Source organism: Hyposmocoma kahamanoa, unplaced genomic scaffold (genome assembly GCF_003589595.1).
Source record: "Hyposmocoma kahamanoa isolate Upper Pololo Valley unplaced genomic scaffold, ASM358959v1 63, whole genome shotgun sequence".
NCBI classification, from domain to species: domain Eukaryota; kingdom Metazoa; phylum Arthropoda; class Insecta; order Lepidoptera; family Cosmopterigidae; genus Hyposmocoma; species Hyposmocoma kahamanoa.
Window position 1 is genome coordinate 7,298,008 of NW_020653851.1, and position 21,867 is coordinate 7,319,874.

General features: G+C 37.7%; 1 protein-coding gene and 1 long non-coding RNA gene across 2 annotated transcripts; both read right to left on the reverse strand.

The window, feature by feature from the left end:
• Positions 1-2,042: 2,042 nt before the first annotated feature.
• Positions 2,043-2,970, reverse strand: LOC113230378. Its single transcript, XR_003310485.1, has 3 exons — positions 2,447-2,970; positions 2,258-2,355; positions 2,043-2,116 (listed from the first exon to the last, which is right to left on the reverse strand). It is a non-coding gene; the product is annotated as an uncharacterized LOC113230378 (long non-coding RNA).
• A 10,767-nt stretch (positions 2,971-13,737) lies between these two features.
• LOC113230514 lies at positions 13,738-20,533 on the reverse strand. The gene is made up of 6 exons (XM_026464480.1): positions 20,427-20,533; positions 20,141-20,332; positions 18,853-19,174; positions 18,523-18,784; positions 18,084-18,442; positions 13,738-13,794 (listed from the first exon to the last, which is right to left on the reverse strand). The coding sequence occupies exons 1-5, from the start codon at positions 20,526-20,528 to the stop codon at positions 18,136-18,138; spliced, it is 1,185 nt and encodes a 394-aa protein (XP_026320265.1). The 5' UTR covers positions 20,529-20,533; the 3' UTR covers positions 13,738-13,794; positions 18,084-18,135.
• Positions 20,534-21,867: the final 1,334 nt, after the last annotated feature.

The following is a 21,867-nucleotide window of genomic DNA, read 5'->3' on the forward strand; positions in this document are numbered from 1 at the left end:
ATGGTTTAAAGCACTCGAAATCATACTCAAGTCCCTTACATTAGGGTCGTATTTCCAGTGCTTGAAATCATACTCAAGTCCCTTAAATTAGGGTCGTATTTCCAGTGCTTGAAATCATACTCAGATCCTGACTTGAGCGTTGAGTAGAGTTCTGTAATACGACCTTTAGACACCGACTGAGCTCTCGACTCTCGACTACAACTTGTGACCATCAACTAATATTAATTAAGAGATTGCTCAAACTAAATTGGTTCGATATTTATCTCCGTGTAGTTCATATATCTGTCTTGTTTTATCATTGACTTACAATTATATGGACGTCGGGTCCGCGCTAAAAAGTGTCCGAACTTATAGGGCGTTAAAATCGTATACAGAGCGTCATTCACGCTTCAGTCTTCGTTTGTTCGACTGACAGCGAAATTAGACAGTACTGCGATGACATTACAATTTAAATTCAACGTTTTAGCTTTTTCATATTTTCTTTATATTTTTTACATGTCACTACGTTTAAATAGGTTGACTTAGGACATTTTTTTCGTAGTTTTTGTATTAGACCCGTCGTCCATTTATTTGTAAGTCAATGTGTTTTATTGAATAAATAAAATAAAAATCATGTCAATCGGTCGCTCCGTTTCGAAATGACAGTAGATACAAACAAACAAATAAAAAGGCATCAGACACGGTTTCGCATTTTAATACTTATTAGTATTCCTAGATAGGCAATTTTCTTCGGTAATAGACCGCCGGCAATCATGTTTTAACAAGTTTTTGTTAAATAACCCGATTTGTGCATTCCTGTATCAATCGTTTAGTTCATAGAATACTAGTTCTTAATTGTTGAGTACGATTGAGCGTCAAATGAGATAAACGAGTTTATGAATGTTTGTCTTATTCCTGTCGGTGCGTGCTGCTTATGCAATCCTATATAAACAACGTAATATTTATTTCATTTTCATTAGCGGTTTCGCGCGTAATAGATAAGCAGTACTTAAGTACAACACTTACTTACGTATTTCTCAAAACAAAATAATGTCGAAAGTAAAAAAGAAGAGACTGCAATACTGTGTGTAATATATTAAATTCGGATTCATTGAAAATCCCACAAACCCATCGTCGCCTTTGTGCTTTCTATGTCTAAAAACATTTTCGAATGAAGCAATGCAAAGCAACCTTTAACCTAGATCATTTGAATAAAATGCATCCAGATAAGAAAGACAAGAATGTAGCATATTTTGAAGGCCTAAAGAAGAAGCAAAATACTCAGCCAAGTGTAGCAAAACTCTTTTCGGCGGCTGCTAAGCAAGATGACGAAGATTGTTAATTGCTCAAAAAGGCAAACCACACAACAACGGAGAAGAGTTAATTTTGCCAGCAATAATTACTGTGCTTCATAAACTGGCCGCAGATAGTATCTGAAAAATTCCTTTGAGTAATAATTCTGTGCAAAGACGAATTGATGAAATGGCTGAAAATATTGAAGAATCATTGTGCAATCATCTGAGGGCTAGTAAATTCTTAATTTAGCTCGATGAGTCCAGTTTACCAACTAATGAAGCTTTGTTGCTGTCGTACGTGGGGTTTATTAAAGATGAGAAAATATGTGAAGAACTATTGTTTGCTAGAAATTTAGAGACCGATACAAAAGGCGAAACCACATTCAATACATTGGAAAAGTTTTGTGATGAGAAAGAGATTCCCTTGAAAAATATTATATCAGTTCCTTCGGATGGCGCTTCGGCTATGACAGCGTGCCATAAAGGCTTCATAGCGTACTTAAAAAATTAAATTCCAGATGTCCTTGCTGTACAATGCGTTATTCAAAGATATTTGGTTGCTAGAAATTTTTATTAGGACAACACTATGTAGTCCGTTGCTTAGCGACCAGCTATTGTTTTGTCAGTGTTGTATTGTAAGAAAAATTGATATTGAAGTATAATCTTGCAATATGCAGACGATATCGCCCTGTACGCTTGTTCCAAATCTTTTTCAGATACTGAAAGACGCCTCAACTCTGCCCTTTTTTACCTAGACTCTTGGCTTAGCGATCACGGCCTCTCTCTTTCAGCTAACAAAAGCACAGCTGTCGTTTTTTCCCGCAAGAGACGCCTCCCTGAAACTGAAATACATGTTAATGGGGAAATCATAGAACTGAGGGAAAAAGTAAAATTTTTAGGCATTATTTTGGACTCAAAATTATCTGGCATCCATCACCTCAACTATATTTGTCAAAAAGCTGAAAAAAGCATAAATGTCCTACGTGCACTTTCTGGTGTTCGTTGGGGATCACATCCGTATAACCAAAAGCTCCTGTACAACGCAATCATTAGAAGTCATTTTGATTATGGCGGCTTCCTTCTGGAACCATGCAACAAAATAGCCTTGGCTAAGATGGACAGAATCCAGGCAAGATGCCTGAGAATAATCACAGGTACCATGAAATCCTCACCAACAAACGCTCTTCAAGTCGAATGTCTGGAGCCCCCTCTACATCTACGTAGACAATTCCTTGCTAATAGATTCCTCTTCAAGATCTTTCAATATTCTTCTCACCCTTTGCTTCCCGTATTGCAATCCTTGTCGGAGATTATCCCTTCCTCCAATTATTGGTCACACAAGAAACCCCCCCTTCTTATCAACAGTTTTAACAAAATTTCCAATCTCCCATTCCCTATTTACCAAAATTATATGAACCCGTTGTTTGAAACTGATTTTAAATGTTTAACGTTTCGCCCAACAGTCTATCTTAGTTTTGGCATCATGAAAGATACCCCTGGAGCAAACCAAGTCTTCAACGATATAGTTAAGAGAGAATGGCATGACTGGACTACTGTTTTTACCGACGCTTCAAAATTACACGAACATGGCGACTTGGGAGCCGCGGTTTGGTTCCCCAAGTTCAATGTCGTACTCAGTTTTAAATCCCCCTATCTGAATTCGGTCTTTTCGGGAGAGGCAATTGCAATACTCGAAGCCATTTTATATATTGAGTCCCATAAAATTAATAAATGTTTGGTTTTCTCAGACTTACTAAGTTGCCTCCAAGACATTATTCAGCTACCGTTTCATTCCAAAGACAATTTCTCCATCACCCTCCAAATTAAGGAAGCTCTGTACCGATGTCATTGTGCGGGAATTGAGGTAACTCTGGCCTGGATTCCCGGTCACAGTGGGATTAGTGGCAACGAAGCAGTAGACGCCTTTGCAAAGGATGCGACAAGAATTGGCGTATGCAAATACTGTAAGTGCTTTCCCAGAGATCTGCTCGCCATGACCAAACCCCAAATGCTAGCCTCCTGGTCGGTCCTTTGGCAGGAATCACGACAAACTGTTGGTAGACACTATGGTAATCTCCAACCAAATCTACCCACTAAACCCTGGTTTTTTAAACGTCGCGATTTGCCTAAAAACATCACTTCCACTATTATTCGTTTGCGCTTAGGCCATGTTTGCACACCTGTATTTTTGCGTAAAATCAGAGTTCGAGATCACTCTCTGTGCGAGTGCGGCCTAGAAGACGGTACCTTGGAACACATTTTTTTCAATTGTCCAAATATTGCTGTTCCACTTTATAACTTACTTTCTCCAAAATTCCCCCGCCCCATTAACATAAACAACCTCTTAACTTTAGTGTTCTCCCCCCATATTGTTACTCTATGTAAATTTATCCACTTAAATAACATATATTTATAAATATTGTTTTGCTGTTTTGTTTTACATTCTCAACTGAGTACTCCCGTAGTCCAACTTACCAACACCGGTTAATGTCCTATTAGAGCTTAGCGAAATTTTTTTTTTTTGTTTCGTTTTTTTTCTTTCAACTGTGACATTGGCAAAATCATCAGTTCTCATATTGATGGAGCCATAAAAATAAAAAGTGAAGTGAAGTGATATTGAAGTATACACTTATTATCGTCAAAGGTTCTTTATTTTAAACTATATATCTCCTACCGCTTTATCTTTAACATGGTAGCAGAGATTTAAAGATACAGTGTAAATGTAAATAAGTTTTATTTCTGGGAAAGAAAATATTTTACTTTTCTTGCAAAAACTTGTAACTAGCCTGACGTCACTATGGAAAAGGGGATTGCAGAGGCATCGAAAGTTCAAGTAATGCACCTGGATGACAAAAACTATAAGCATTGGAGATATAGAATTGAAACAGTGTGCAAGGCAATTCCCGGAGCTGATGATATTTTAAACGGAAAAACCCGTAAGCCTGTTGAACCATTGATAAATAAGATAAAACCTTTAGAATAACGGTTTTATTCCACAAAAATATTTGACAACAATGAACTAAAAGACTATCAAATGTAAAGTTCAAAATAGACATTAGAAACTAAAGAGTTAATATTATGACATTCTATCAGCCTTGAAAATAATCCTCGAGGTGGGCTGGTGGGTGTCGCACTCTTGCAGACCTTCGAATCTCTGGTTCGGTGTCCGCTGGAGGTTCAGGGTGGTCTATGTCTTCAGTCTCATTTTCGGAATCAGAAGATCTGGTTTCAGAATTTTGAGATGTAGGATTAGGGTCCTCCACTTCATTGGAGTTTTCGTTAAGAGCCTCAATATTTGTTGTTTCATCTACCATTATCTGACTATCTAGGCTCAATGGTGCTAAATGTCGGTTGGAAACAGTTGTCTCTCGACCGTCCTCATAGCGAACATAGGAGTAGTCTGGATTTACGTGCAGAAGAGTTACTTCTTCAACAATAGGTTGATACTTGTTAGTACGATTAAATTTTCTCATTAATACTTTTTCTGATTCCGTCAGCCAGGTAGGTATAGATACTCCATTCGATGACCGCCTGGTATGTGTAAACATTCTTTCGTGCGGCGTACAACAAGTCGCTGTGCACAACAAAGATCTGATACAATGTAAAGCTTGGTTTAGAACCTTTTCCCAATTTTCTATTGGTAGGTTCTGCGAACGTAGAGCCAATTGCACTGATTTCCAAAGAGTTCCGTTAAAACGTTCAACCTGTCCATTTCCTCTTGGGTTATAAGGTGTAGTTCTGCTCGACGCAATACCACGTGAATTTAAGAAGTTCTTTACTTCAGTAGATATGAAACAGGTTCCTCGATCTGAATGTAGATAAGACGGCATACCGAATAGCATAAAAATTTCATTTAAATGTTTGATTACCGTTGAAGAGTTCATGTCTGGGCACGGAAATGCAAATGGAAAGCGTGAGTATTCGTCTATTACTGTAAGAATGTATTTATTTCTCGTATTAGAAGGTACTGATCCTTTGAAATCGATACTCAGTCTCTCCATAGGCGACGTAGCTTTTATCAAAACTGGATCAATTGTAGGTTTGTAAAATCTTGGCTTTATTTCGGAGCAAATTTTACACGACTTAGTCATGTTTTTAATTTCTTCCGTAGAATATGGTAGATTCTTTGATTTAAGCCAGTGCAGTGGGTCATTCGTGCTATGCCCGGATGACATAAATCATTGTGAATATAACTTTTCGTTTCGTGTCGATATTGAGCTGCATACGCGTGAGAGTGCATCCGCTGCATCATTTTGTTTGCCTGGACGATATATAATGTCATACTTAAATGGCGCCAACTCCAGACGCCAGCGTTGTATTTTCTCATTCTTTATTTTGCTCGTTATTGTTAAACATGAAAGATACTGATCTTTGGTCAGTGATAAGCCGGAAGGGTTTGCCGATAAGAAAATGACGCCATTTCTTCAGCGATTCGACGATAGCGTAAGCTTCTTTTTCTATCGCCGAGTGATTATGTTCACTTTTGTTTAGCATTCTGGAGAAAAAGGCAACAGGCCGAGAAGCCTGTGACAAAGTTGCTGCGATAGAATAATCTGACGCGTCTGTTTCCACGGTTAATGGTGCGTTATGATCAATTGCATGAATACTTGATTTGGCTATATCTGATTTGAGTACATTGAAGTTTTTGACTAAATTGTCGCTTAATGGAAATATCCTTGCATTAGTAAGATCGTGAACTTTTTCTGAAAAATTTGGAATCCACTTGCTATAGTGTGCAAACATTCCTATCACTCTTCTCAGTGATGATAGATCAGATGGTGGTGGTAAGTTCAGAAGTGGGCGCAAGCGGTCTGCATCCGGTTTGATAATGTTGTCTTCTATGTTATAACCCAGAATATTAATAGAGTTTTGTGAGAACTTACTCTTTTCTTTGTTGAGAGTGAGGCCATATTTCTGGGCAGCTGCCAAGAATTTCTTAAGATTTTTGTCATGTTCAAGCTGGGTCTTGCCACAAATTGTAATATCATCAAGATAAGCGAACGTTCCCTTGAGATCTTCTTTTCGGATTACCCAATCAATCGTCCTTTGAAAACTTGAGACGCCGTTTGTAACGCCAAATGGAATTCGGAGAAATTGGTATAAATTTCCTAAAGCTTCAAAAGCCGTAAAATGACGTTCTTCGAGCAAAATAGGAACTTGATGATAAGCACTTTGCAAATCTATAGCGCTAAATATACGATATCTAGATATTTGTGACACCAGCTCCTCTATGTTTGGTAGAGGGTACGCATCTAAATGAGTATATCTGTTTATAGTTTGGGAATAATCGATGACAAGACGCTTCTTATGGTTGACATTTTTTGTGATAAGGACTTGAGCTCTCCAGGGGGACGTGCTTTCTTCGATTATTCCATCAGCCAAAAGTTTCCTGACTTCCTCTTTTATAAATTCTTTGTCATCCTCACTATGTCTTCTCGATTTTATAGCAACAGGCTTAATTTCAGGACATACATTAGAAAACAGTGGTACGGCAGGCACGGTAGCTGCAGCAACACTGCATACATTAACTTTAATAGGTTCCTTCAAACCACCAAAAGAAAACTCTAGTGAAGAGTGTTGATGCAGAATATCATGTCCAATGATGAGATCAGCGCATAAATTCTTTACTATGAGTAGATTCAGATTTTTGTACTCATAATCTCCAATTTTGGCAGAGACGTTCCCTTGAACGTACGCCGTTACAGTAGCCTTTCTAAGCGAGTCCGGCGATGCCGCTATTATACAAGCACTAGTTTTATTACTTTCAGTTTCGACTACTGATGCAGCAGTCCGTTTCTTGCTACGACATACTTTAGCTAAGTGTCCTTTTTTTTCACAAATCTGACAGGTAGAGTCGAGTGCTGGACAATCTTTTCTAGGATGCACGCGACCCCCACAGAAGAAACATTTTCGCTTGAAGAAAGACGCTGCTGATGATTCTTCTTCCTTTGATGAACCTTGTACAGCATTCAAATTTGAAGATTCGTAACTCTGTGAATTCATCTCCGCCATTTCTAACGATCTCACCTGATCATAGGCTTTGTCAAGAGATAGAGTTAGATTTTCAAGCAATCGCTGCCTGATTTTACTCGAATTGAGACCAGTAATAAATGCGTCTCGAATATTATCGGATTTAATCGTTTCAGCATCAACCTTTCCAAATGGACAATCTTTCGCTAATAATTTTAGCACCTGCATATAAGTATCAATGCTCTCATCGTGCTTTTGTCTCCTAGTAGCTAGTATATACCTGGCATAGACTACATTTTTTGGTTTATTGAATAGTTTGTCGAGTATGTCTAGGGCTTCTTCATAGGTAGTACATTCACTTATGTATGCGAAGATTGTTGGAGATACGTGGTTTATAAGTATGTCTATTTTCATACCAGCTGTTTCTTTTGTAAAGTTCGATAAGAAACTCTCGAACGTCCTCTTCCAGTGCTCCCATTCCTTGGAGGCGGAGTTACCGGTTGGATCAATGTTCAGTTTATCGGGACGCAGAAACCGTTCCATTTTATTTATTCTGATAATATTTTTGTGGAATAAATTGATAAATAAGATAAAACCTTTAGAATAACGGTTTTATTCCACAAAAATATTTGACAACAATGAACTAAAAGACTATCAAATGTAAAGTTCAAAATAGACATTAGAAACTAAAGAGTTAATATTATGACAACCTTCAGCGACTGGTGTCGTTACCACCGATGCTGCCGCTAAGACGAAATATGAGAAGGATTTGTATCAATTTTTATCAGTTGACTGTGCTGTCTTGATTTTGATGACGACAAACATGACAGATGAGATACTAGACCAAGTCATGCGATACAAAAGCTCTAAAGAGGTATGGGATGAGCTAGAACGTCTATATTGTGGAAATAGCGAAGATAGAAGCTATGACCTATGTCTTAAGTTCTTTGATTACACAAAGGATCCTGAGCATGATATAAGAAAGCACATATCTACGTTGAAAAACATTTGGCATGATTTAAACGGCCAATTCGACACGAATCTGCCGGAAATATTGCTGATATGTAAAATTCTTGGCACTTTGCCCAAAGATTACTTTGCTTTCAAATCAAGCTGGCTCTTAGTAACAAAAAACGATCGGACAATTGACAACCTAACCTCACAGCTTAGTGCTTATGAAAAAGCCTTGGCAAGTAAAGAAGAAACAGAGAATTCTGAAGAAGTGTTAACAATAAAAACACAGAAGAAAAGAAAAGTTTTCAAATGCAATTATTGTGGACAAACTGGACATAGTGTTCGTAAATGCCAAAAGTGGATTAACGATGGACGTCCACCAAAGTCATCAAATGATGATAAGAAATCAAATGTAAACCTGACAGTGTTAGCTATAGAAGCTGGATTACCAATAGATAAGACAAACTGGTACGTCGATAATGGTGCGACAAGCCACGTCACAAATAGCGGTGATTTCTTCGAAAGTTTTGAACACTTTAAAAATTTACATACGGTGACTGCTGCAAATGGACAAACCATTGAAGCTATCGGAATAGGCAATGTTAGAGCTGAAGCCAATGTCAATGGTAAAATTGAGCATATATTGCTAAAGGATGTTTGGTATGTTCCAAACATTAAAAGAAACTTATTCTCAGTACTCTCTGCACACGATAACTCATCTGCAAGTACGTTTGAGTCTACGCCGAAACAATGCGTACTAAAAGTAAATGGAAATACCAAAGTAATTGGAACTAGAGAGATTAAAGGAGGACTATACAAGTTAAATATAAAATGTGTAACCCCTAATAATCAAGAAGTCAATCAGTTACTGTCTAATCCATTACAAGTGTACCATGAAAGGTTGGCACATCAGAATAAAAGACATGTGCGTCAGTTATTTGAACAAGAGTTTGGGTTAAAAGTTGAGAATAGACAATCTGACATTTGCGAGGGCTGCATCTATGGAAAAGCTCATAAGCAATCTTTTGGTAAAAGGATTAGAGCCACTAAACCTGGTGAACTAATTCACACTGATATTTGCGGACCTTTTCCATATTCGATTGGCAATAAGTTACGATATTATATTCTATTCAAAGATGACTATACACGCTATCGCTATATCTACTTTCTTAGTCATAAGTCTGAAGCAGCTTCAAAGCTTAAGCTATTCCTGCAACAAGCTAAAGTTGCGACACACACTGTCAAAGAAATGTTGAGTGATAATGGTGGAGAGTTTACAAGTATTGAATTCAAAAATATCCTAGCTCAATGCGGCATAAAGCAAAGATTTACAATGCCTCATACTCCCGAACAAAATGGATCTGTAGAGCGTGAGAACAGAACTGTAGTAGAAGCAGCTCGTGCTGTCATGCATGCACATGAGAAAATTCCTGATGGCCTATGGGCAGAAATAGTTGATGCGACAGTCTACGTGTTGAATCGCACAGGGCCGACTAGCGTGTCAGGAAAGTCTCCTCATGAGCTATGGTTCGGAAAGAAGCCAGCGATAAAACATCTTAGAATTTTAGGCTGCACATGCTATGCCCACATTCCTAAAGTAAATCGCAAGAAGCTTCAGGAAAAAGCTCAAAAAGGTATACTAATTGGTTACGAAGGTGATGAGGGCTATAGAATTTGGGATAAAGAATCATCCAAACTGATTAGATCCAGAGACGTGACATTCGAAGAGATTCCGCTACTGGGAAAATCTAGGGATGAACCTGAACCAGAAAAGCCAACACCTAACCTACGTAAAAACCACAACTTTTCTTTTCCAAGTCTCTCAGCACAAGTCGAAAAAAACGATTTCGAGACAACTGTTGAACGGAATGTAGTGATTGAAGAACAAAACGAAATTACTGAAGACGTTTCTTCGTCAATGGCACGTTGTGAGACAGATGATGAGACTGGTGATAATCCAAACGAGTCGTTGTTCGAATCAGCTCGCTCCGAAGAAGACAATGAAGAACTCACTGAAATTAATGAACCTGATGATCCTGAGTTAACCAATGAGGAAACTGAAAGACATCGGATGTCATTACGAAACAGAGAGAATCTTAAGCCACCTGTAAGGTTCGGCGATTACATCATGGCGCTCGAAGCTGATAGTATATTTGAACCGAAAACCTTCAAACAGGCGATAATAAGGCTTCATGCAGAGATAAAGAGAAATGGCAACAAGCTATCGAAAGTGAACTAAACTCACTAAGAGAAAATAAAACTTGGGAGGTAGTCGAATTACCGAAAGGCAGGAAAGCAATTCCTTGTAAGTGGATATTCAAAGTTAAGACTAACCCGGATGGCTCTGTAGACAAATACAAAGCTCGGCTAGTCATAAAAGGGTACTCGCAAAGAAAGGACATAGATTTCCATGAAACTTTTAGTCCTGTTGCCAGAAGCAGCACTATAAGAGCATTGTTGAGCATTGCTGCTTAGGATAAGCTAAAATTAGCACAATTTGACGTCTCCACAGCCTTTCTTTATGGAACTTTAGACGAAGAAGTCTATATGAAACCGCCTGAAGGTTATACTGGTGAAAAGCATGTCTTCAAGTTGAAGAAAAGCTTATATGGGCTTAAACAAGCCCCACTATGTTGGAACAGATGCATCACAGACTATATCATGAAGACAGGCTTCAAACAAAGCCAATATGACCCTTGTCTCTTCGTAAGGACAAGAGGGAAAGAGAAAATTATTCTAACCCTATACGTTGACGATGGTCTAATGGCGTCTTCAAGCGAGAAAGAGGCTAACTGTTTTCTAGAAGAAATGAGAGCACGTTTCAAAATAACAGTGAAACCAGCAAGCTATTTCCTTGGCATGGAGATAAAAAGGAACTCCGACGGCTCCATTCTTCTCCATCAGAAGGCATATATTGCACGTGTACTAAAACTGTTTGGCATGGAAGACTCTAAACCGGTGCCAACGCCGATTCTGAAGCCAAGTAATGTCCAAATAGATAGAGAAGTTGCTATAACTTTCCCATATCGAGAAGCAGTTGGTACCTTAGCATATTTGATGACAGGTACAAGGCCAGACATAGCCTATGCTGTTAGCGTGGCATCTCGTAATTTAGAAAAGCCAACAAAGGAGGATATACTTAACGTCAAAAGGATAATGCGCTATCTTAAAGGAACGATAGATGAAGGCATTATCTACAGACCGGATAAAGTCCTCAAGTTAGAATGCTATAGTGATGCTGATCATGGAGGTTGCATGGAAACTGGAAGGTCAACCTCGGGCATTTTATGCATGTACGCAGGAGGCCCGATATCATGGAGCAGCAAACGGCAAAATACCGTGGCCATCTCCTCCACAGAGGCAGAAATTGTAGCTGCGAGTGAAGCCGCCAGAGAAATCATTTGGCTAAAAAGCATTTACAAAGATATTACTAATGAAGAATGTCAAGCATCCCTGAATGTGGATAACGAGTCTGCCATCAGATTAGCTAAGAATCCGCCCGAGTTCCACCAAAGAACAAAGCATATTAGGATTCGATCTTTCTTCATACGAGAATGCATTCAAGATGGGAGCATTAGTATATGTTACGTGCCTGCCACTAGACAGATTGCTGACATCCTCACCAAACCACTTTATGGGCCCAGAACCGAGACGCTGAAGAAGATGGCTGGTGTTTCAAAGAGAGGTGAATATTAGGACAACACTATGTAGTCCGTTGCTTAGCGACCAGCTATTGTTTTGTCAGTGTTGTATTGTAAGAAAAATTGATATTGAAGTATACACTTATTATCGTCAAAGGTTCTTTATTTTAAACTATATATCTCCTACCGCTTTATCTTTAACAATTTTAGTGAACGACTATTTCAATCACTGCAATATGTCATCAATTCAGTCAATAAAAACCGTAACAGCTCTTTGAATGATAGATTATTTCATCAGCTTTGTGTTACTAATGACGAAGATTTCAACCGTTTGTTATTTCATACTGAAGTTCGTTGGCTATCAAAAGGCAATTGTCTAACTCGATTTTACAACCTGTTTGACTCTGTGATAGAATTATTGGAAACTAAAGATACTGAATTACGCAACAAGCTCATTACAACAAAGAATAATAGCTTACATGACAGACCTGTATAAATTGTTCGACATGAATCTCCAACTGCAAGGTGATGAACTAAATTTAATTAAAACAAAAAATGTCGTTGATGCTTTCGCAGCCAAACTGCTTCTACACAAAAAGAATATGGGCAGACGTGAGTTTCACAATTTTCCGAATTTATTAGTATCCTGCAGTAACGATGACTTGTTTGCCTACTGCCTACATTTAAATAAAATAAATAAATAAATAACGCACACACTCAACATAGCCCCGCACTAGGGAAACCCTGTGTCGCGGGTGCCATAGACACACACATAGACAACCACAAATTACAACCAAACTCACGAGAGAAATAAATGTAAGGCATACAAACATTTCTCCCGACCCGGGAATCGAACCTGGGACCTCTGCGTGGCAGTCCGGCATGGTAACCGTTCGGCCACGGAGACAGTTTTTGAAATTTGAAAAACCTCCACATTGACTTCACCGAACGATACCAGGACATTTTGAACTTGAAAATACCAGACTGGAAGTTGAATCCGTTTTCAAATGTCAACACAGCAATATCACCTCAGCTGGAAGAAGAACTTATAGATCGACAACGAACGAGGAATTAAAAATCAAGTTCGAAAATGGCTACCAAGAATTTTGGGTACAAAAACCGATCTCGCAATTGTACCCTGGATTGTAGTCAATTGTTCAACGATTCTTGATAGCATTCCCATCGTCATATTTGTGTGAATGTGGTTTTAGTGCGGTGACAACGCTGTTTACTAAATTGATAAAATCGTTTGCATGTAACGGAACGGGGGGACTGAACTGATATCAACAAACTTATTAAACAGCATCAGATTCATCCTTCACATTAGTTTTTATATTAGAATCGATTATGTTTGTTTTATTTTGAATAAAAGATACTCTGTCTGAATACTATAAAGTTGATGACCAATGAGAATGATTATTGAAATAATATACATTCTCATTGGCACGTGTAGCCCGTAAGAGTTAACTTGAGTCCTAAGCGCCGTTGTGTACTGCCTACTGCGCTCAGGTCTCAAGTTAACTCTTGCGGGTTATACTAAAAGTCTCGTTTAGAATGAATGTTTAATCTCCGCTAATATAGTTCACAATAATTAATGTCATTTAAAGTTATAGTGGTTTTTAAGTAGGTGAAAAAATGGGGGCGGTAAAAAATAATTTATTCTCAAGGTGGGCAGTAGACAAAATAAGTTTGGGAACCCCTGCCCAAGACCAAGATGAGCCCGCGTGGTACGCCCTCCTCTTCAGACCAGTCTAGCTCCATTAGCCGGCCCATGGATTCCTCTTAGCTTCACCGTGTGACGAAATCGATCACGGCTACTGGAGCCCCCCCGCCACGACAAGGCGAGAACCCATTCTATGTTGACCAAACCTAAGCCGACGCGAGTGTGGGCAAATTGATTAGACGAGTTTTGTGGAGCTGCCCACACGTTGGCCACCGGCAGGTTTCAATGTGCACTGAAACAATATGGACGACACCGACGTAGAAGGTATTGCAACAGCTGCTGTTTATTTAATGAGCGCCTATAATTATGACGTTAGTGTATACCGCAATAACGTTGTAAAAAAGAAAAGACAAAAAACAAAAAAGAAGAAGTTGCAAATAACAGGTTCATTCTGATAGATCTTCAAAAATTAGACAATATCTTGATTTTTACTGAGCGCCATTTTGCACGTATTACCGCGACTCACGCCAACACCATTGGCCGAGCGCCTTTGATTTGTGTAGAAAAACCGACACCGACCGCTTCGAAGTGAGACAAGTGGTCGCGAGCGACGACGAGTCGTGACAAGCCACGCCAATTAAGCCCTATTACACGTTGACTCGGCGAGCGACACCGAACGAAGGCAAGGCAAATAGGCTGTCTACACGTTAGTATTGGCCTTCACTCGCCTAGGCTCGGCCAACATGTATTGCGAGCTTAAGAAAGCGAAACGTTTGCTTGTGTGCAAATTCACTCAAAGGCACTCGCGGGCACTCATAGGCACTCGATGGTACTCAAAGGCACTCAAAGGCACTCGCGCGCATCAAAGGCACTCGAAAACACTCGCTGGCATTCAATGGCACTCAAAGGCACTCGCGGGCACTCATATGCACTCAGAAGCACTCAAAGACACTCATAGGCACTCGATGGCACTCAAAGCCACTCGTGGGCACTCAAAGCCACTCGTGGGCACTCAAAGGCACTCACGGGCACTCATAGGCACTCGATGGTTCTCAAAAGCACTCAATGGCACTCGTGGGAACTCAAAGGCACTTAAAAGCACTCTCTGGCACTCGCGGGCACTAATAGGCACTCATAGACACTCGATTACGCTCAAAGCACTCAAAGGCACTCGTAGGCACTGAAATGCACTCAAAAGTACTTGCGGGTACTCATAGGCACTCAAAGGCACTCGATGGCACTCGCGGGCACTCGAAGACACTCAAAGGCACTCGCGGGCACTCAAAGACATGCAAAGGCACTCGCGGGCACTCAAAGGCACTCGCAGGCACTCAAAAGCACTCGCTGGCATTCAATAGCACTCAAAAGCACTCGCGGGCACTCAGAGGCACTCAAAAGCACTCGTGGGCACTCAAAGGTACTTAAAGGCACTCAAAGGGACTCGCTAGATATATATGTCTACCTATAACCTACGTATTGGCTTAGTACGAGTTAGTTTCGCTCGTGGGTAATAGATGGCGCTATTTTAATGAAAACCACAAGATGGACTGGATCTATAAACTGATGCGAAGCGCGCGGAGTGCAGACCTCATCTGAGGCGCGAAGTTGCTGACACAATTCTCCTAAGCGACTCTCTCCGTCTCTTTCGCACTCATGTAAATTAGTCGGTAGGTAGCGAATTTAGGCTTTGGCAAAATAGTGGCCAAGTGATTTTGAATTGAATTTCCTTTTTATTAGAATTAATTATTGTTTAAGTATTTCCAATTAGTCTGTACAGTTTTTTAAAATAAAATATTGGACAACCAAAAACCCTTATATTCTATATACGAAGCTGAACAACTGTACAATAACGGATTAACTTAGTAATTTGAAAAAAATCCATGCAAAATGTTAGACAGCTGTTTAATATTGTGTGAAGAGATTTTTTTAATAAACTACGCATTTAAAAAATTCACGCAAAAACACAGGTATTTACGGTACTTAAGCGTATTCTTTTTATCACTGTGTATAGAAAAAAAGGTATAACAAGCAATGTACTATACGCACATGCTACTAAATTGTATCAATGTTTAAAATTAAGCTTAGAAATATACTTTGTTTTACTATATAAATAATAAACCACGATTAAAAATATTTATCCACGTTTTTGGATAAATATCGAGTAAAAATGGATAAATATGGATATTTATCCATGACCCATCTCTAGTCGCGTACGACTGTCTTTTTTTTCTTTTTTTTTTCTATAGATCAGAATTCAATTGAATAATGAATTTTATTTTGTTATGAAAAATGACTTAATTGAACAAACGACGCGCAATGGCCATTATTATAATATAAAGCGCAAGTCATATTCAACTTCAACAACAACAAATTGTTCCTACGGCTAATTAGACTCTAAAAATTCAGTGGATATTTAAAATATTTATTTATTACACTATCAATTCAAAATTATTTTAATCACCACGAATACGATATCTTGACTAATCTCTCAACGAACGGAGCGGTGGCCTTTCGTAGATTAGATACACATTTTTCATTATACGTACGGTTTTGCTACGTAAATGTATTGTACAGGGTCAAGAGCACGCCAAACTTGACACAACATTATAACCCAACTCTATGCCGCTTACGATATATACGGTCCAAAGCTTAGAATAATAACGCATAGAAACCTAGTCCGCACACGCTAAGTGAGGCAAATTGAAGCGCGCCCAATGGACCTACACGAGCGGGCGGGCCTTCAGTGCTCAAGGTCAACTTGCACCGCGAACAGATCAAGAATTTTAGCTAAAAATGACGAAATGTGCGGTAAATGAGTGTAAAAATACGTCAGATAAACATAAAATAGATACTAACATCACATTCCACAAGGAAGTAACGCGTTTCAACTTGTATTTTTATATAAATATTCACTAAAACCGAAAATTAACCTACTACTAACACTAGCCTACATGAATTTGATTTTTGCCTCACATGTGACAGTTCGTTTGATATGAAACTATCGTTCTATGCGTTATTATTCTAAGGTCCAAAGTATAAAGTGTTAAGCTTGACGTGCTCTTGACTGTACGTATCAATGAAAATAATTGAATATCCAATACCTTCTAGACAAAGGAGCTACTATTCTAAAATCACTCACAAGGAGACGATAACGGCCGGATGGGTTCTGAAGCATAGCAGCTAGAGGTGGGCGTTTAAACGAAAAGCACTTAAAAAAGTCTGCTTTTTAAAACAAGCGCATAAGCACGCTTTTCATTTTAAGCGTAAGCGTTAGTCTATGCGGTTAAACGTTTTTCTAAAAGACTTTTTAGAAAAGGCTTTTACAAGCATGCTTTTTAAACGTACGTTTTAACGTTAAAAAAATAAGCAGTTTTTTCCATTTCAACGATTAACAACTACAAAAGTTAAACAACTTATGTTTTTGAACGCTTTTAAACGCCAATGAACAAAATGTTAATATAAAAATGTTATGTCATAAATAAAAATATAACTTGTTTTTTACAAAAAAAACTTACTTATCTTAAAACCTTTAGTGGTCTACTTTTGCTTTCGCAACGTTGCAAGCTTTTTTAACGTAAAAGTCTATGATAATTTTGTTAGCTTCAAACTAACAAGCGTTTAAGTGAAAAAGCGTTTAAAAAAGCACGCTTTTTCTAAAAAAGCATAACGTTTAAACGTTTAAAAAAATAAGCAGTTTTTCCCATCTCTAATAGCAGCGGTAACTAAGCGTTTATAACTTACACTGGGCACGCGAAGTAGGTACAGGGTCAAGAGCACGTCAAGCTTGACACTTAAGACTTAAATCCAACTCTATGCCGCTTACGATAAGAACGGTCCAAAGTACAAAGTGTCAAGCTTGACGTGCTCTTGACTGTACACTTGCGGCGTCTATTTAGATATTATGTCTGTGGTATTCCCTACCCAAGGTAGTTAAAAAAGAAATATTGTAATGGAGAACTAAGCGAACTGCGACTGTCTAAAAAATAACGGTGTGTTCTAGGCCACTTTGACTATAAACCCTACATTTTGGGACCAAACTGGTCATCCTCAATCCATCCATCAACAGTGGTGCACATTATTATACCACCTAAAACATCTGGCTACAACCCAAGGATCTAGAACACACTAAAAGCCTTTGGTAATTCCCCCAGTGCCAAGCAAAGAAAAGAAGCTCTGGCACAAGGCTGAAACGGTCTCGAAATGCTGATTGGCATGCATATGCCATTATCACAAGAGTTTAAGCTAATAGGAGCTAGGAAAATCTTTTAATTCTTTTATTCTCTTGACTCAGACTTAATGGGCGGTGATCGCCATAGTTAAATTATTGGTCGCAGTGGTGAAGCACTGCACACTGTAAAGATCTTGAATAAGCCATTAATATATTAATATAACAATAATTTCGATAGTTTTGTGTAGTGAAAGATCATTTGTAAGTGATATTCAGTCTTTGTTTCTCCATCTTTTGTGGAGAAAATAGATTTCCAGAAGTTATTTGACAGAACGTATACATATAGTGAAGAACACAGAAAAATCAGTCGCAAATACCCAATATATTTAGAGCACAAAATTTTTAATGCTTACCAAAATGTCCTAGAAAAGTATGTAATAAAAAAGCGGTAGGTACATAGCGCTATCAGTTTATTGACTGCAAATCCATTTTGACATTGTATTTTATTGGTGTCAATATACCTTCAGAACTTAATGTTAAAGTTTTAAGGCGATATGTTTTTCTAGGTGCAGTTTTCATCTGGCGTAGTGTATAACTAACAACTTCAATGAGTGGGTCTCTGAGCCAGTTGTAGTTACGTCTTTGGTACCTTCTGATTAGTCTGTAAGCAACACCTCTCAAAAATGCAGAAGTAAAGCCGTCAGGAAATTTTTTTGCAACATCTTTCCATCTTATGTCAGTCCACACTTGGTATAGTGGAGCGGATTCTAATCTGGAAAAAACAGTCTTGAAAAATTTTTAAACAACTTGAACTGACTGTACATGACAGTACGTATAGAACAACATTCTTACATTTTCATCAATTTTTTCCCAAGCCTTGTAAACTTGACATCATATTCTACAAACAGAAGCACATGAAGTTGCCGATACCAAAACTTCTTTAGTTTGTCATATGGTTGTCTCATATATACTTGTAATTTATGCCACACAGATAAGTCAAATGTTCTATTTTTCAATTCATTAAATGAATATCCTGAATATTTAATCAACTTTTGCAAAAACTTTGTTGCAAGTTCCAGTTTCCATTTTATTTTCTTTGTGGATTCCGGCTTTCCTATAATAAAATTATTTTTACAAACAAGTCTCATTCAATAGAATATGAATTGTCTAGCATTAACTTACCATTGCGCATATGGCGTAATCTGTTATAGATATTCCTAGGTTCTCTGCTAAGTATAGCAGACAAATAAACCACAGCTTTTTTAGGGCAATGGTGGAAACATATTTCCATAATTTTTTCTTCCTGTTCAGAGTAAGGTCCTTTTACAGGGCCCCCATATTCAGTGAGAAAGTGCCTGTATACTTGATAAAGATTTCGTTCCAATCCCTTAGCCAGGTATGATATAACAAAATGCCGTGCTCTTTCTTGAGGAACTGTAGGATGCTTGCCTTCTTTGTTTCTCCATCTTGCTATACATATGGGTTTGTCTGGTAATCGGAACTTCTGGATAAATTTAATACAAAAAATATATATTCAATTAAATTTTAAAATTTGCCCAAATATTTATTTATGTTCAGGTTACGAAAAGACCCATAAATAGACATGGGCAAAACTGCTTATTTTTTAAATGCTGAGCTCTGTGAAAGCTTTTCTCTTAAACGCTTTTTAGCTTGAAACTTACGAAATCATTTAGAAAAATGTTTAGGCGCATAGACTTTTATGCTATAAAAAGCTTGCAACATTGTGATGATATCAAAAAGCAACAGTAGGCAGACGACAGGTTTTAAGACAAGAAAGATTATCTGTAAAACATGAGTTTATAATTAATTTTCACGTTGATTAATTAATTTGTTTAGGAAACATGGATGGCGGAACTTGAAACATAAGCGCGTTGTAAAAAATCAAATTGTTAAGTATTGAACTGACCAATGCTTATGCTTAAATTGAAATGCATGCTTATGAGCTTATTTTAAAAAGCCAACTATTTAAGTGCTTTTTGTTTAAATGCTCACCTCTACCATAAATATGTACGTTATGGCCTAACATTCATAATAATATATTAAAACAACACTATTAATTTATTTGCACATAACGACTGACACATGTGACACAACATAATGTTAAATAATATGTATAATGACTTCAGAAAAGCAAATAGCTGTACAATTAAGTAATTAAACGATTATATTTATTTTCCCAGGGAAAGATCATGCATACTTATGTTTTGTAGAAAGGGCAAAAGCCCCTTTTCGAAAAATTCTTCAGCTGAGCATGTTTTACAATACTTATACCCTGTTTTAAAATTCTGTTTTTGTTTTAATTAAGCTTAAGTTTAAAATTGATTATAAATAGGACGTAAAAAATTGTAAAACAGTCGCGAAAAACCAGAACGTGCTTTGTTTTTCGAAATGGCGCTTTCGCTCGCTTGCGCCGACAAAACACCGGCCAAATAAAGTATACTATACTAACCTTCCTAAATCTGTTCCAATTTTTCTGCACTATCGTACTTTCTTCTCGTGTGAACGAATCTGTGCGATAGGTCTCGCTTTCACTTTTCACATCCTCATTTGTTTCTTTAATTGGTCTCGTGACGGAGTTAATCTTTTGATACCATGGTTGCTCCCAAGTTATCACCATGTCATCTAATTTCTCCAGCAATAACTGTATGAAACAGCAATAGGTTGAGTGATAAAAAGTAACATAATTGCTTGGCAAGAGAACATATTTTTAAATTAAGTGGACACAAAAACCGTACTTCCATGAAATCTTCGTTCTCTTGATTAATTTCTTCCAATCGAACAAGAAGCATGTCCATTGCTGATGGTTCAGTAATATCATAATCGTCAATGTTCTCCATTATCAGGCTATTTAAATTCATTTTTTTCAATAAACGTACGTATTATCACAAGTTAGACAAATTCAAATTTGTTTTATAAAGTCTAACCTAACTTTTTTATTTTTTTTAATCGCACTCACGGGCAGGTACGAACAGCCATTTGATACTTTGAGTTTTTTTTTATTTATCAAGATTTTTGAGAATCAGCCACTATCCAAATATTTAATTGTAAATAGTTTTTTTCCCACGATTAATTAATGATTAATGGATGTTAACACGCGTTAAAACCCGGGTGCTTGCCCATTTCTGGATATCATATTTTTGAGAAACGAGAAGCATGCTAGTCTAAGGCCTCCATCTATATCTACTGTTGGGTAATTTTCCGAAAAATTCGCTTAATGGAAATTTTTACGAAAAATTTCCGAAAAATTGGAAAAGTATAATTCGATCGAAGACTCGCATTATATTCTACTCAGTTCTAATTAGAAATATCTTTTGAAGTTTTATTTAGCGTCAATTAAAAAATAAACTTGTTTATCTAAGAGCTACATAAAGAAAAACGAGATTTAAATTCTTTCACGACAGCGAAAAAACCTTTTCATCTCACAAGCTAGGAAAGGCTTTCTTTTTCATTTAAAAATCTACGCGCAATAGTTATTTTTGATACAAGTGCGGAAAGTTAGTCATTACTCACGAGTTACGAGGCTTCTTCGGGACAAGTGAAAATGACAAATCCGCAGATATATTAAACAACGTTTTTTAATATATTTGCGAAAACAATACATTGAAAATAAAATAAAACAGTATATTTTAGTGGCGCGGCGCGCAGCGGTGTCGCGTAATACTCACCTCCGGTCATTGCTGATACTCAATCAGCCATCTTTATGGACAATATTTTCTCGATTATAGGTTCTCAATTCGACTGTATGTTCTTTTTTTTTGTATGTATGTTACGCGATAACTCCGGTATTTGTGAACCGATTTTCATCATTCTTTTTTGTTGGAAAGGGGGTACTTCCATAATGGTCCCATTTCATTTCGAAGACAATCACCCACCTCGAAGGGTGGCTGTTCACGCATGAAGATTCATTTTTATAAATAGCGTCGCGTCTAACTTTAATTTAGGAGCAATTACTTTAATGGTTGATTTTGCTATTTCTCCAATTCAAGGCGTTTTTCTCTCAATATACTTTGAGTAGCGTCGTAGTGAGAACCTATTTTTATTATCTCCAGTGTCAATTCCTGTATAGTGGCGAACTAGGGGTTATTTCAATAAAACTTAGCAAATAGACGTAATTCCACGTACTTTTGAGGTCGGTTTTTTTAGTACTCTGTACTGAGATTATAGTATTTTTAAATG